At 44.3% G+C, this 12610-nt stretch overlaps 1 protein-coding gene across 2 annotated transcripts in view; it reads left to right on the forward strand.

Moving 5' to 3' along the window:
* Positions 1-12610, forward strand: part of LOC134451451 (myosin-10) — a 119126-nt gene that overhangs the window by 82453 nt on the left and 24063 nt on the right. For both annotated transcript variants that reach the window (XM_063201933.1, XM_063201941.1), the window contains 9 exons: positions 1312-1426; positions 6248-6441; positions 6775-6896; positions 7257-7326; positions 7581-7741; positions 9168-9276; positions 9809-9940; positions 10913-11119; positions 12450-12587. In XM_063201933.1, coding sequence (XP_063058003.1) covers positions 1312-1426; positions 6248-6441; positions 6775-6896; positions 7257-7326; positions 7581-7741; positions 9168-9276; positions 9809-9940; positions 10913-11119; positions 12450-12587 — 1248 coding nt within the window. The remainder of the gene's footprint in view (positions 1-1311; positions 1427-6247; positions 6442-6774; positions 6897-7256; positions 7327-7580; positions 7742-9167; positions 9277-9808; positions 9941-10912; positions 11120-12449; positions 12588-12610) is intronic.

Consider the following 12610-nt stretch of genomic DNA (forward strand, 5'->3'; position numbering starts at 1 on the left):
ATCCCATCCAAAAAAAAAAGAAAGAAATTTAAAAAATGCTTTTGGAATGTGTGCTCTAGTGAGCGAGGGCCATCTGACTTACTGGACTAGAGTTTCAAAGCAGAGTCCCCACTTACGCAACATGCTAACAACGAGACACAGACTCAGGCTTTTGATCCTGGCCACCAGGCCTCCACATCTGGTCCCCATCAGATCAAGCCTGAGCCTGCTCTCCATGGACACAGTGATATTATTACATTAGGCACAGAGCCGCTGGAACCCAGCCAATGCGAGATGTTGCGTGTGCATGCGCGTCAGTGTTTTTGTGCGTGTGTGCGTGTGCACGCGTGCGTGTGTGTGTGTGTGCGTGAGTGTGCGCGTGCCTGCGTGTCTGCGTGCGTGCGGCTACGTTCGGTTTAGGCCTGAGGTGACTGTGTTAAGTCTGTTTCTATACACTAATTCCCTGATCCTGTCCGCAGTCCGCACCCAGTTCAGTTTTCCAGACCTCCCACTGAGGGGGACTTTCAATACATAATACACCAAAGAGGAAATACTGTATTATGTGGCTGGCAAAATATGACCTTAAAAAAAAAAAAAAACCTTTCCATCAAACGTATCGTGTTGTTCCCCTCCCTTGTCGTATCCGGAATTGTGAGCTTGTTTTTGTGACACTTGGGCACAAGTTCGTAGTCCACGCCTAGTTTTTCTGTTCTGTGGACCGTCTCGTAACTCGGCAATGTCAGTACATGTTACAGGAAATGTATTGTCAAATAACAACATGTTGTGGGTTTTTCTTCTTGGCTTGAGTTACATTAGTGGCCAGTCATTCCCTTAAACAGGGAATTACTGTATATGTTCCCTCCAGATTGTTTCAGTCTGTCTGGTTATTTATTTTTTATTGAGCTTGACAATGAGGTCTGGCTGATCTTGAGGGCAGACAATAATTCATAATCTAGTAGTTGATAGAAATATGTTAGAGTAGAGTATCAGGGTATCATTTATTGATCCCAGGGGGAAATTAAGGCTATAACGAAGCACAACAGATATACAGCTAATCATCTGTGGTCGGGGTCCGAACATGTTTCCCATTCAAACATAATACATATACGAGTATCCCCACACCTAACCCAAATGAATCTGAAGATGTGTTTCCTGTTCGTCACGACTGTTGTCCCACCGCCCCCACCCTTCGCGCTGTCTGCCTGCATCACTTTGACAATGACGGCTGATAGACGTCTGACATTCAGTATCCCCACACCCACCCCAAATTAATAGTGTCTGTGATCTAAAGATTTGTTTCTCATGAGCCCTGTTCGTCTCCTGTCCCCTCAGGTGGACTACAAGGCTGACGAGTGGCTGATGAAGAACATGGACCCTCTGAACGACAACGTGGCCACGCTCCTACACCAGTCCACCGACAAGTTTGTGGCAGAGCTCTGGAAAGACGGTAGGTCCTACTCAACACGTTGCACCACGAGCTCCGTTCGTGATTCAATACAACTTTTGGTAAGAGAATACGCTACAACAGTTCTCAACCTTTTTTGAAGAAATGCCCCCTAGACCCCATCCTAAACCTCCCAACGCTCCGAGACCCAATCATAAACCTGCCAGTGCCCCCCTTAATATTGAAAAATAAAATAGACTAATGCCCCCCAAAATGGGAACTAAGTCTCACCCCCACTCAGCTGTATCCTTCTCAATGCCCCCTCTAGGGCTTACCAACGCCCCCAGGGGACTGTAGCGAGAAACACTACGCTAGAGTGAGAAATTTTGTATTTCATCCACAAGACCCCATTCCAAACACGCATTCTTGTGAACATCTGAACCATTTGGCAGCTCTTCCCAGCTCTTCTCTCTTCCTTCCCTGAGGAAGAAAGGGACTGTTGTCTGCCACCCACATGCACCGTCTGCCCTGTCAGATCTAGCTCTACTACTAGTATAGGTCAATGTCTGCAACATGTCAATGGTCCAATTGACTGAGGCCTTTTCCCCTCTGAGAGAATGAATTATTAGGAATAATAATTATTTCCCATTCCTGTGCCTGTAACTCTTCAACTCTGGTGTTCTGAAACAGTTCACCATCGGGAAAGATCGTAACTCCGTTCAGATGTTTGTCTGTATGGAATGTAAGGAAAAGGGACCTTAAAATGAAGGAATTGTGTTGAAATGAATGAGTAAGAATACAGAGTGGAATACAGGACAAACAAATGTACTTTAAATGGTTCTGTGTTGAGAATTAAGTGTTATGTATCGTCCCAGATTCAGAAAGTAAAAGTCTTGACAGATTTAGTTTTGCCTGCCTCATTTTATACAGCTGTTTCTGACAAATGGATGGTAAAATACTGTGTATGACAGAGCTTTTATTTTCTGAAGCTTGAATTTCCACCTCTTGATGTCAACAAGTTAAGATGTTGGCATCGCACCACTGTTAACTTCAGACTCAAGCTTATTAGTGCCTTGTGTTGTTATCTACTGCCTTGTGTTTCTGTGTCTGTGTCTGTCTTTCGCTGTTTTGTGATTTATATTTTTTTCCTTTTTCATTTCTTTGTGATGCCCCCTCTCCTTTGTCTCTCGACCGTAGACATTCAGAATATGCAAAGAGCGTCATTCTATGATGTCTCTAGTCTCCATGAGTCTCCAGGTGAATGAATGTGGACTCCTTTGTAGGGCTGCACAATATCGAGAGAAAAAAAAAGATACTCGATAACATCATGCAATACATCGATAATTGATATTTAAACAATATTTAGAAATATAGCTGAGTGTTTTTCTTGTCATTAATTTGTCGGTTTGTATGGGGGGCGTGGCTTTGGTCATGGCGGGCTTCTTGCGCATTTGTTGACATTCAGCAAGTGATTGGACTGCACAGAAATATTTTACTTATTCGCCATAATGAAGTCATTTTCGCGATACGCATATCGCCACTCTTGATATTGTGATTTCGATACATTTTCGATATATTGTGCAGTCCTATTCTGTACTGTAGGTGTCTGCTTTACCCCAGTGCATTGCGCCTTATCCTCTGATGCCTTGCCCCCTTGCCTCTCCTCTGCTTATATACGTAGGTCTGCATGTCTATGTCCCTTGTCCCTCTACGCAGAGAGCTGAGGCATGCTCTACCTGCTGTATCAGCTAATTCTCCTGGCTGGTGGTGGGGGGGGGGATATAGTCAAAACATGTTTTCTGTCAGCGAGAAGCAGGGAATGCATTTGGTCATGTGTGTTGTTCTGGGAAAATAAAAAGAAACATCGATAGTGTTTTAAATTCAGAGCTGATAGCAGATTGTTACATATAGTTACATATCCACCGATAACTGAATAGATATTGTAAAAGCAAAAAAGTTATATGGGCGCTTCCCTAATCAAAACATCTCAGTTCGTGACCCAGGCATGAACTTTACCCATGATGACTGATGACTCCAGGCTACCATGACCGTTATCGCTCTAGCGTTTAAGCTGGACGAATCTCAGAATGCTACAGGGCTCTCCCCAGTGTACGACGTCTGCCTGTTGTTTTTACTACGTGTCAGATGTATGGCATTCAGTGGCACTGATGGCCGAAAAGTGGAGCCACTTACGTAGAGCTAGCGAGCGGAGGAAGAATTCCGTAGTGTCTCGCACTCCGACACGGAAACAATAAGTGCCTTGTTCCATCGGAATCCATGTTCCCTTTAGACCTTCCAGTCTGCGCCGTTATAGTATACTAAAAGCGTCTTCGCAAGGTCAGAAAAGGTCAGTCTGTATGTCCCCTCGTGAAAAAAGCGGCACAGCACAGTTTTTTGGTTGCATGAGTGCAGTGTTTTTGTTTCCAAGATACTGCAAACTCATAGCCTAGGGGCGTCTAGATTTCTAGGCTAGCAAACTCACTAATATAGGGCATTATTTTGTAGCATGCTGTTTTTACTTCCCCCAATACTGCAGCAATACAGTTGTTAAAACTGTAGTTTTGACTACTGCCGTACAGAACAGGATTAATGCAGATACACCAACACTTTTCCTTGCTTTATCTTCGATGGAGAGAGCCGGAGGTGTAAGATGGCCAATCATTTTGAGGATTAGCAAGATGGCACGGACGTAAGATATTGATTATGGTTAGTATTGTACGTTGAGACAGTGTGACATGAATATTTCTTGTCATCAGTGGCGATCCTACAATTACTGGTGCCTAGGGCGATGCATCCTCTGCCCCAGACAAAGTGGGTGGAGTTTCCCGCTGTGGAGGGAACGGAAACCTCATACACAAGCTCCTGGCCCTAATGTGTGTAGCTGAGCCAATTGTGAATACAATTGTAGCCAAATAAAAAGCATAAAAAATTGCAACCTTGAGTGCCTCAGAACTACACTTCTTCTTGTCATCTTGATGCGCTAAGTTAAGAGTCTGAGTGTGAGCTGACTTCCTCAATGAAAGATACACAGATCTAATCTGTCCCCAGACTTCGCCAATCATCTGCAATCTAATTTGGGAACGCTCCTCATCATCCTAGTTCTCTGGTATTTGCCCATGTGGATGCCAAATCGTCATATGAATTCATTACTGAATGTGCTTTTTTAAGTCCTTGCTGTCAGTTGTTAATTTTCTTCAAAATTGCCCATGGAAAGGGCAACTTTTTATATTGGAGACTACAGTATGTTCTCTTTCTATCCCTAAAATAGATTAAGGAAGTATGTAAAAGTTGGAACGAACATGTCACTTCCATGTTTATCCCTGTTAGATTCTATATGAACCTCCTCGCCCGGGTAGTCCATCAGACTGATTTAATCACAGTCTGTCTGAATGGTACACAATGTAAAATGTCTGTAAAATCGAGTCATCCCTGGGTCTAGTCACTCTGAAGTAGCCCAGTTTGTCTTGATACTGCTGTCCTCGACTGTGAGCACCACCAAGGCTGAAGCACAGGCATCCTCTCTTCTGTCTGTAAAATCCACTCCAAACCCAACATACGGTTAGCCACTTAAGTCAGTGATAGCACAGTAAAACATAGCTGCTTGTAACTGCGGAAACTCTGTAGTAACTATTCTGTAGATCAGTGTTTCCCAACCTTTTTTGTCCTGCGTACCCCCTAAGCCATTTTGTCATATGATGAGTACCCCCTTGCCCTCACACATGCTCTGTTCCTCTATCCCAATGTGACTACACTCTATATTTGCTATTATTACATTTTTCTGCGTACCCCCTGAGGTGTGCTCGCGTACCCCTAGTGGTACACGTACCCCTGGTTGGGAAACACTGCTGTAGATTATGGCATTTGGGGAAATAATGGAAATACTTGCGCAGTGTCCGTTGTGTTCTTTGAATCAACTAATGTTAATCGTTCCAGACATACACAGCACCCCATCAGTCACTTGAGGTCTGTGAAAACACAGTGAATCATCTGTGGCCGTAACGGCAGAAAATTGCTCTCTACTTGGTGTTGTGCATTATATGAAAACAATAATGGAAATACTTACAGATGTGTCCATGATCTTAAAATACTTAAAAATCACTAATATTCATCATTCCAGAACTCAACAAATCTGCAAGTGATTTGCCACAGGTTCGTATTCGTATTGGTGAATAAAAACAGAAAGCTGACCTCATGCAGCATCTCTTGGAAAACCCATTATCTAAATGTGCTTTGGCAGGCTTGATGACAGCTGAATCTTGGGCTTCCACCTCCATCAACCCCCAGCTTATGTACTGTAGCTTTAGGCTGGCTTTGAAAAACCTTGTCCATGTACCTTCCCAGGCCCATGTTCCATTCCAGCACCCCCACTTGGTACTGTACCTTACTGTCTGCCATTTCATCAGCAAACGCCCTTAACAACTGAAGTTGGATCCCTGTGACTGGTTTGCTCATCATGAAGCAGAAGGAATGTGACCAGAGGGCTTGATGACAACACTGATCCCAGCTCATTTGTTAAGGGTGGATTTGTAGTAAGTCATCACATCCACTTGGAACCTGCATCCTAGATTCCATCCTCCTCCCATCCAGAAACTTGCAATGGTCCCTACAGGCTTCCGTAGCCTGCCTGCTGCCACTTTTAAGAAGCACTCTGAGGGAAAACAAAGTCATCAAGTGCAGATCCAGGAATAGATTTTTTCCGCTCATCTAGTATCTAGTATATATTTTTTTTATTTCTATTTTAATAGGACCTGCAAGGCTCAACCTGCCCTAGATCTGCACTCAAAGGCAAATTTAGCACGAGTGACTCTGCTGCTGATGCTCTGGTGGTGGTGTTTAACTGTTTCGTTCTTTTGCACCCCTGTCTTCTTTTGTTTGCCGATACAGTGGACCGTATTGTGGGTCTGGACCAGGTGGCAGGCATGAACGAGACGACGTTTGGTGCCACGTATAAGACCAAGAAAGGCATGTTCCGCACAGTGGGCCAGCTCTACAAGGAGTCCCTCACCAAACTCATGGCCACGCTCAGGAACACCAACCCCAACTTTGTCCGCTGTATCATCCCCAACCACGAGAAAAGAGTACGTCCTCAGCAAACTCATTTCGTATGCATTATTAACCCTTTAACGCAGACCCTATTATAATACGTTTCCCAGTCATAATGAATGCTTACAGTTTGATTGTGGTGATGAGAATTTGGTAAAAAGGTAACATTTGTGAATGAGCCACATGAAGTCTGCAAATAAACTGCTAAAAATATTACACAGTGCACCTTTAAGGCTCTCGGTACTGTCATAGCAATGTTGTAATGATGTAGTTTTAGTAGTATTTTCAGTAGTTTCAACAGTTATTCGTCATTCATCAGTTAATTGGAATTTACATGTCTTCTTTAATCCTCAACTTGACTCTTCCAGGCGGGTAAGCTGGACCCCCATCTGGTGCTGGATCAGCTGAGGTGCAACGGTGTGCTGGAGGGCATCCGTATCTGCAGACAGGGCTTCCCCAACAGAATCGTCTTCCAGGAGTTCAGACAGAGGTAAAGTTCTTAAACTTATTGGAAGTTCTTCTTATACTGTAGAGCAGTGGTTTTCAACCTTTTTTTTAATAAATGCCCCCTGGACTTCATCATCAGCCTCCCAAAGCCCCCTTGGCCTCATCGTAAGCCTGGCAATGCCCCCCTTAGTATTACAGAATAAAATGGACTTTTGCCCCCCAATTGCAACTAAAGCACCGCCCCCTCTCAGCTGTATCGTTCTCAATGCCCCCCTGTGGATCCCCAACAGCCCATCAGGGGGCTGTAAAGCCCCCGTTGAGAAACACTATTCTAGATATTGACGAGGAGTACCTAGAACCATTCAAAAGATGTAACAATTTGTGTGGCTCTCTGTGCACACAGGTATGAGATCCTTACGCCCAATGCCATTCCCAAGGGCTTCATGGATGGAAAACAGGCTTGTGAGCGAATGGTAAGTCCTGTATGATTTGTGTTGAACAGAAAAGTATTATTATTTAGTCAGTGTTGTGCATGCTTACACAACACCATTGCATGGTAAATCCTATTTGATTTATGTTAGCAGAAAATAGTGCAATTACTTGTACAGTACATTGTTATTATACTGTATATCTATCAAGCATATGTATTTATGCACACCACAGCATTTTGTCCTTCAGTATGTCTGCCATCCATTCTCACTCTGTTTACTCTCATCAATCCACACAGATCAGAGCCTTGGAGCTGGACGCTAACCTGTACCGGATCGGGCAGAGCAAAATCTTCTTCAGGACAGGAGTTCTCGCCCACCTGGAGGAGGAGCGCGACCTGAAGATCACAGACATCATCATCTACTTCCAGTCCGTATGCAGAGGATACATCGCGCGCAAGTAAGTTATGGCTCTAACCGCACGAATACACCAGCCGCGAACTGAGCGAGGCGAGCGATGGAAGTAATTGACTTTGTATTGAGTCGCACGACAAAAACGATTCGGGAGACTAGAGGCGATTCGCGCGCCACGAGAGCGACAGTTTGTAGTTCTGAACTCCTGGGAATATTATTCAAATTAGCTCTGACACGGTTCGGCGACAGCTGCCACAGCTGATGAGAATGTTGGAAGGCTTGCGTTCTGCTCTTAACGGACATACTCTAGTCGCTTCAATCGCTCGTATCGCTCTGGCTGCACAGAAGCGATTCTCTGTCGTTTGAATCTCGTCGCGGCTGGTGTATTCGCCCGGTAATGGTGCATCCTTTTGAGTTATAGCTCTCTCACTCTCCCACAAGCTGACTCGTGGACCATTACGAGTGATATGAGGAGGACATGCAAGCTCCTGTTGTCTGAAGATTCTCAGTCATCCAGGTCATCGTAGGCAAAATAGTTTAGTTATCAGGCCATTGGACTTCTTCTTTTTGGAGCTTCACAAAAGCTTTCCAAGCTCAAGTTTCAAGTTCAGGTTTCAAGTTTATTAGTCATATCAACAGTATAAATATACAGTTGCTAGGAATGTATACTTTGGTGAGCTCACACATTCATCAATATAAACTCTAAAGGGGCCATTGAACAAGAGCTTTTCAAACTCCAAAGAAGTCAAGTGGCTTACAATCTAACTCTTAATGCAAGTGAGTTATGGCGCTCTCTCTCTGCCGCAAGCTGACTGATGGACCAGTCACATGAGGACACGCAAGGTTTTGTTGAGAAATTCCAGATGGGAGAGGAGAGCCACACTCTTGAATACAAACTTCCTAGTGATTTAATGGGGTAACATGACAAGAGAGACGTCTCAGTGTCTTCAGATGGCGTAGATTGAAACATCTGTCAGTTTGTCATGTTATCCCATTAAATCACCATAAGAGTTGCATTCGAGAATGTGGCTTTCCTCTGCCAACTTAGTTGCACTCGCCCGCGCACACACTTTATTCAAGCTATCTGGAGTTGGACACACATCCCCTAAAAATGAAATTCCACATGGAACACTTGCATGTGTCGAGTTACTACATGCTTTGCTTGTTCATGGATATTAGCCATTCTGTGCCCAATCTCTCAGTTATATATCATATATCACTAGAGCCCAGGCTAGCTATTCCATAGTGGTGTAACTCAAGACTGTGCAGATACGGTACGCCTCGCCTTCATAGTCATTGGCCAATAAATCTTGACGACAGGCCAATTTTCTCGCATGAATCGATTTTGCCTGCTAGCACAAATCTGTAGCATTTTGCCTTTCACAATAGATGGTTGTGTGTAAACACGGTTAAGTTATGCCTTGCTGGTTAAAGTTAACGCCTGTGTGTGTGTCTGTGTTTTCCGTGTCCAGGGCCTTCGCCAAGAAGCAGCAGCAGCTGAGCGCTCTGAAGGTTCTACAGAGGAACTGTGCTGCGTACCTCAAACTACGACACTGGCAATGGTGGCGGCTATTTACCAAGGTGTGTGTGTGTGTGTGTTTGTGTGCGTGTGTGCGTGTGTGTGCGTGTGTGTGTGTGTGTGTGTGTGTGTGTGTGTGTGTGTGTGTGTGTGTGTGTGTGTGTGTGTGTGTGTGTTTGAACCCCATCCTTTGTGGAGCCTTTGCTCCTCTCACATTTTTTTTCTTTTTTACCCAAAATCCACACTGCACCCACAACTTCTACTGACGTACATCTGATCCACACTCATCCACACATTTCCACCCCAGACATCTTTTGAACCGTTGTCGCTCTTTCAAATAAATATATGTATATATATATTAAAATACCATTTTTGTGTGCCTCTTATCATGTTACACCAGTAGAGACCCAGGTGTGTATGTATAGCTATGCTTGAGCAATATACTCCTAAAAGATGTCTTACTGTAGGTCTTCAGAGTCTACGCTACTGTTTGTGCCTCTGTCACGTTGCTCCACTAAAGAGCCAGGTGTAATGCTGTGTGTTTGAGTGGCCAAGGAGTGAGTGACCCATTTTGTGTGTCGCCGTGTCCCTCAGGTGAAGCCGCTGCTGCAGGTGACGCGCCAGGAGGAGGAGATGCAGGCCAAGGAGGAGGAGCTGATCAAGGTGAAGGAGCGCCAGAGCAAAGTGGAGACCGAGCTGGTGGAGATGGAGAAGAAGCACCAGCAGGTGAGGACAGGAGGAGTCATCCAAATGCATGTGTATGTGTGTGTGGCAGGGTTTCTATGTCTGAGTGACTGGCTACTCCCATTTTACTGTATTTTATGTTTTCTTACCTGCCCAGGGACTGCAGATGGAAATGAGCTTTTAAGATATAATCTGGTGCAGGTCATCTTTTTGCCATGTAACTAATGTACTTTGCACATGGTCCCTGATGAAATAAACCAAATAAACTAAACTAAACTAAGCATGTTATAGTCAGGGGTTCGATTTGTCCAGAAATCATAAGGGGTTAATAAGAGGTAATGTTTTTGATTTTTAGCAATGTCAATATTCATCCACAGTGAAGCAGTTCCACATCTGAGACACATCTTAGGCACCACCGAGAGGCCTTGGTGATGTGAAAGTGCTGTTTTTAAGTCATATGCAGAAGGCACTCTGCATGCAGCTGCTATATGTAGGGTTGCATGCAATGTACTGCATCTCTGTGAACCTTGTTACCAATAGAGGATTTGAGTGACTAGAGCAACAGTCTGTAGTCAGACTTCAGCGAATATTGCGTTAATGAGCTATGATGCGGTTCGGCGACATCCACCGTAGCCAATTGGAATGTCGGAATGCTTGCATTTTGCCCTTAACGGTCATACTCTGTCGCTGTTATCGCTCGTGTCACTCTTGCTATAAAAACATCATTTAGACTCATAAAATACTCTTAATGTTTTTCTTTACACAGCAGGTATTCATTATTATTATTTCCTAATTAATTTGATTCATCTATTGCATCATTACATCTTCAGTTGGCAAATGTGTGCGATTTTGTCGTGTGTCCTCAGCTCCTGGAGAAGAGGAACATCCCGGCATTTTAGAAAAAATACACACATTTGTATTTCTTTTAATTATGTTATTATTTTGCCATTTAAAAGGTGTAGTTGTCACATGTTTGGTTGACAAATGTTTATACGTAACTCTGGGCACCCTCAGCTCCTGGAGGAGAAGAACATCCTGGCGGAGCAGCTGCAGGCGGAGACGGAGCTGTTTGCGGAGGCGGAGGAGATCCGCGCCCGGCTGGTGGCCAAGAAGCAGGAGCTGGAGGAGATCCTGCACGACCTGGAGTCCCGCGTGGAGGAGGAGGAGGAGCGCAACCAGGCCCTCACCGACGAGAAGAAGAAGATGCAGTCGCACATACAGGTACGGATGGAAGCACTAGGTGGTGGTGGTGTAAATGTACAGTAGATCAGCAATAATAGTAGATTGAGTGTACAGTAATAGGTATGGCACAATAGCTGAGCGCAACCAAGCCCTCACCGACGTGAAGAAGAAGATGCAGTCGCACATACAGGTGGGGATGGAAGCACTGCTGCTGCTAGTGGTGGTGTATCAATGTAGATCAGCAAAATTGTAGATTGAGTATAAAAGAAGAGAAGAAGAAGATGCAGTCGCACATACAGGTGCGGGTTGGAGGCACTGCTGGTGGTGGTGGTGGAGGTGTTGTGAAAATGGGGAAGAAAATGAAGGAGATGCTGCACACTCTGCTCCGTGTTTTACTAAAGTAAAATTTTGGCCGTCTGGCCATCTTCAAGATGACTAGACAGCCGAAACGTCACTTCAAATAAAACATGGAGCAGAGTATGCAGCATCTTCTTGATGTTCTTTGATATTTGGTTCCAGAAGTGGCAAGCACCTCAAAAAGGTGTGCGATACCTTATTTTTTCCAAGTTATACAAATGTAGATCAACAATACATAATAGTAGATTGAGTATACAGTAATCTACAGGAGTAGATACTTTAGGACGGAAGCAAAAAAGCAAATTTTAGTATGTTCAGGAAGTGGAGAAGTCAACAAGGTTTCCGGTCCTCATAACTGAATGTCAAAAATACAAGTGCCCTTCAGAAAGGGCACTTTGCAACTCTGTAAGTGTAGGGAAGATAAGAAGATCAGAAATGCCTCAGCCCATGTCACATCTCCCGTGATCATCTGTCCTGATACGACAACTAGAGTGGACCCATAACCCTAGTGATGGTCACTCCATCACAGTGAGAAAGTGCTATGGAAATGTTGTCCATGTGTAACATCTCCATGTAATCATCAGAGGTGTCAAAAGTAAAAGTAAAAGAAGAAACACAGTTTCCTTCCAACACAAGCAACTTATCTGAGTAACCAGTAGACCCGTGTACTTGTCCTACGATCAGCTACCTCTGCACTGGTTGGATCAAGTTTGTAGTGGGTCCTTGTTAGGTTTTCAGTGTTTTTCAGTAACAACACAGTCTATCTATCTCATTACGTACAGTGGTGTAAATGGTGTAACAGCTATGTAATGCCACATGCTAGTGTTGTAAATACACCACAAAATTACTTTTATTTTTACTTTTGACACCTCTGAAAATCATCTGTCATGTGTTGTTGCTCCACCCACAATTCGGTTGCCTTCATTGACAATGACAATAAACTCCTTGAATCTGAATCTTGAATCTCTGAAAATCATTTATCATCCTTTTCCCCATCTGCCCTGGCTGGTAGGACCTGGAGGAGCAGCTGGATGAGGAGGAGGCGGCCCGTCAGAAGCTTCAGCTGGAGAAGGTGACGGCTGAGGCCAAGATCAAGAAGATGGAGGAGGACATCCTGCTGCTGGAGGACCAGAACTCCAAGTTCCTCAAGGTCAGCAGGGACTGATGATGATG

This window comes from Engraulis encrasicolus, chromosome 1 (assembly GCF_034702125.1).
Source record: "Engraulis encrasicolus isolate BLACKSEA-1 chromosome 1, IST_EnEncr_1.0, whole genome shotgun sequence".
NCBI classification, from domain to species: domain Eukaryota; kingdom Metazoa; phylum Chordata; class Actinopteri; order Clupeiformes; family Engraulidae; genus Engraulis; species Engraulis encrasicolus.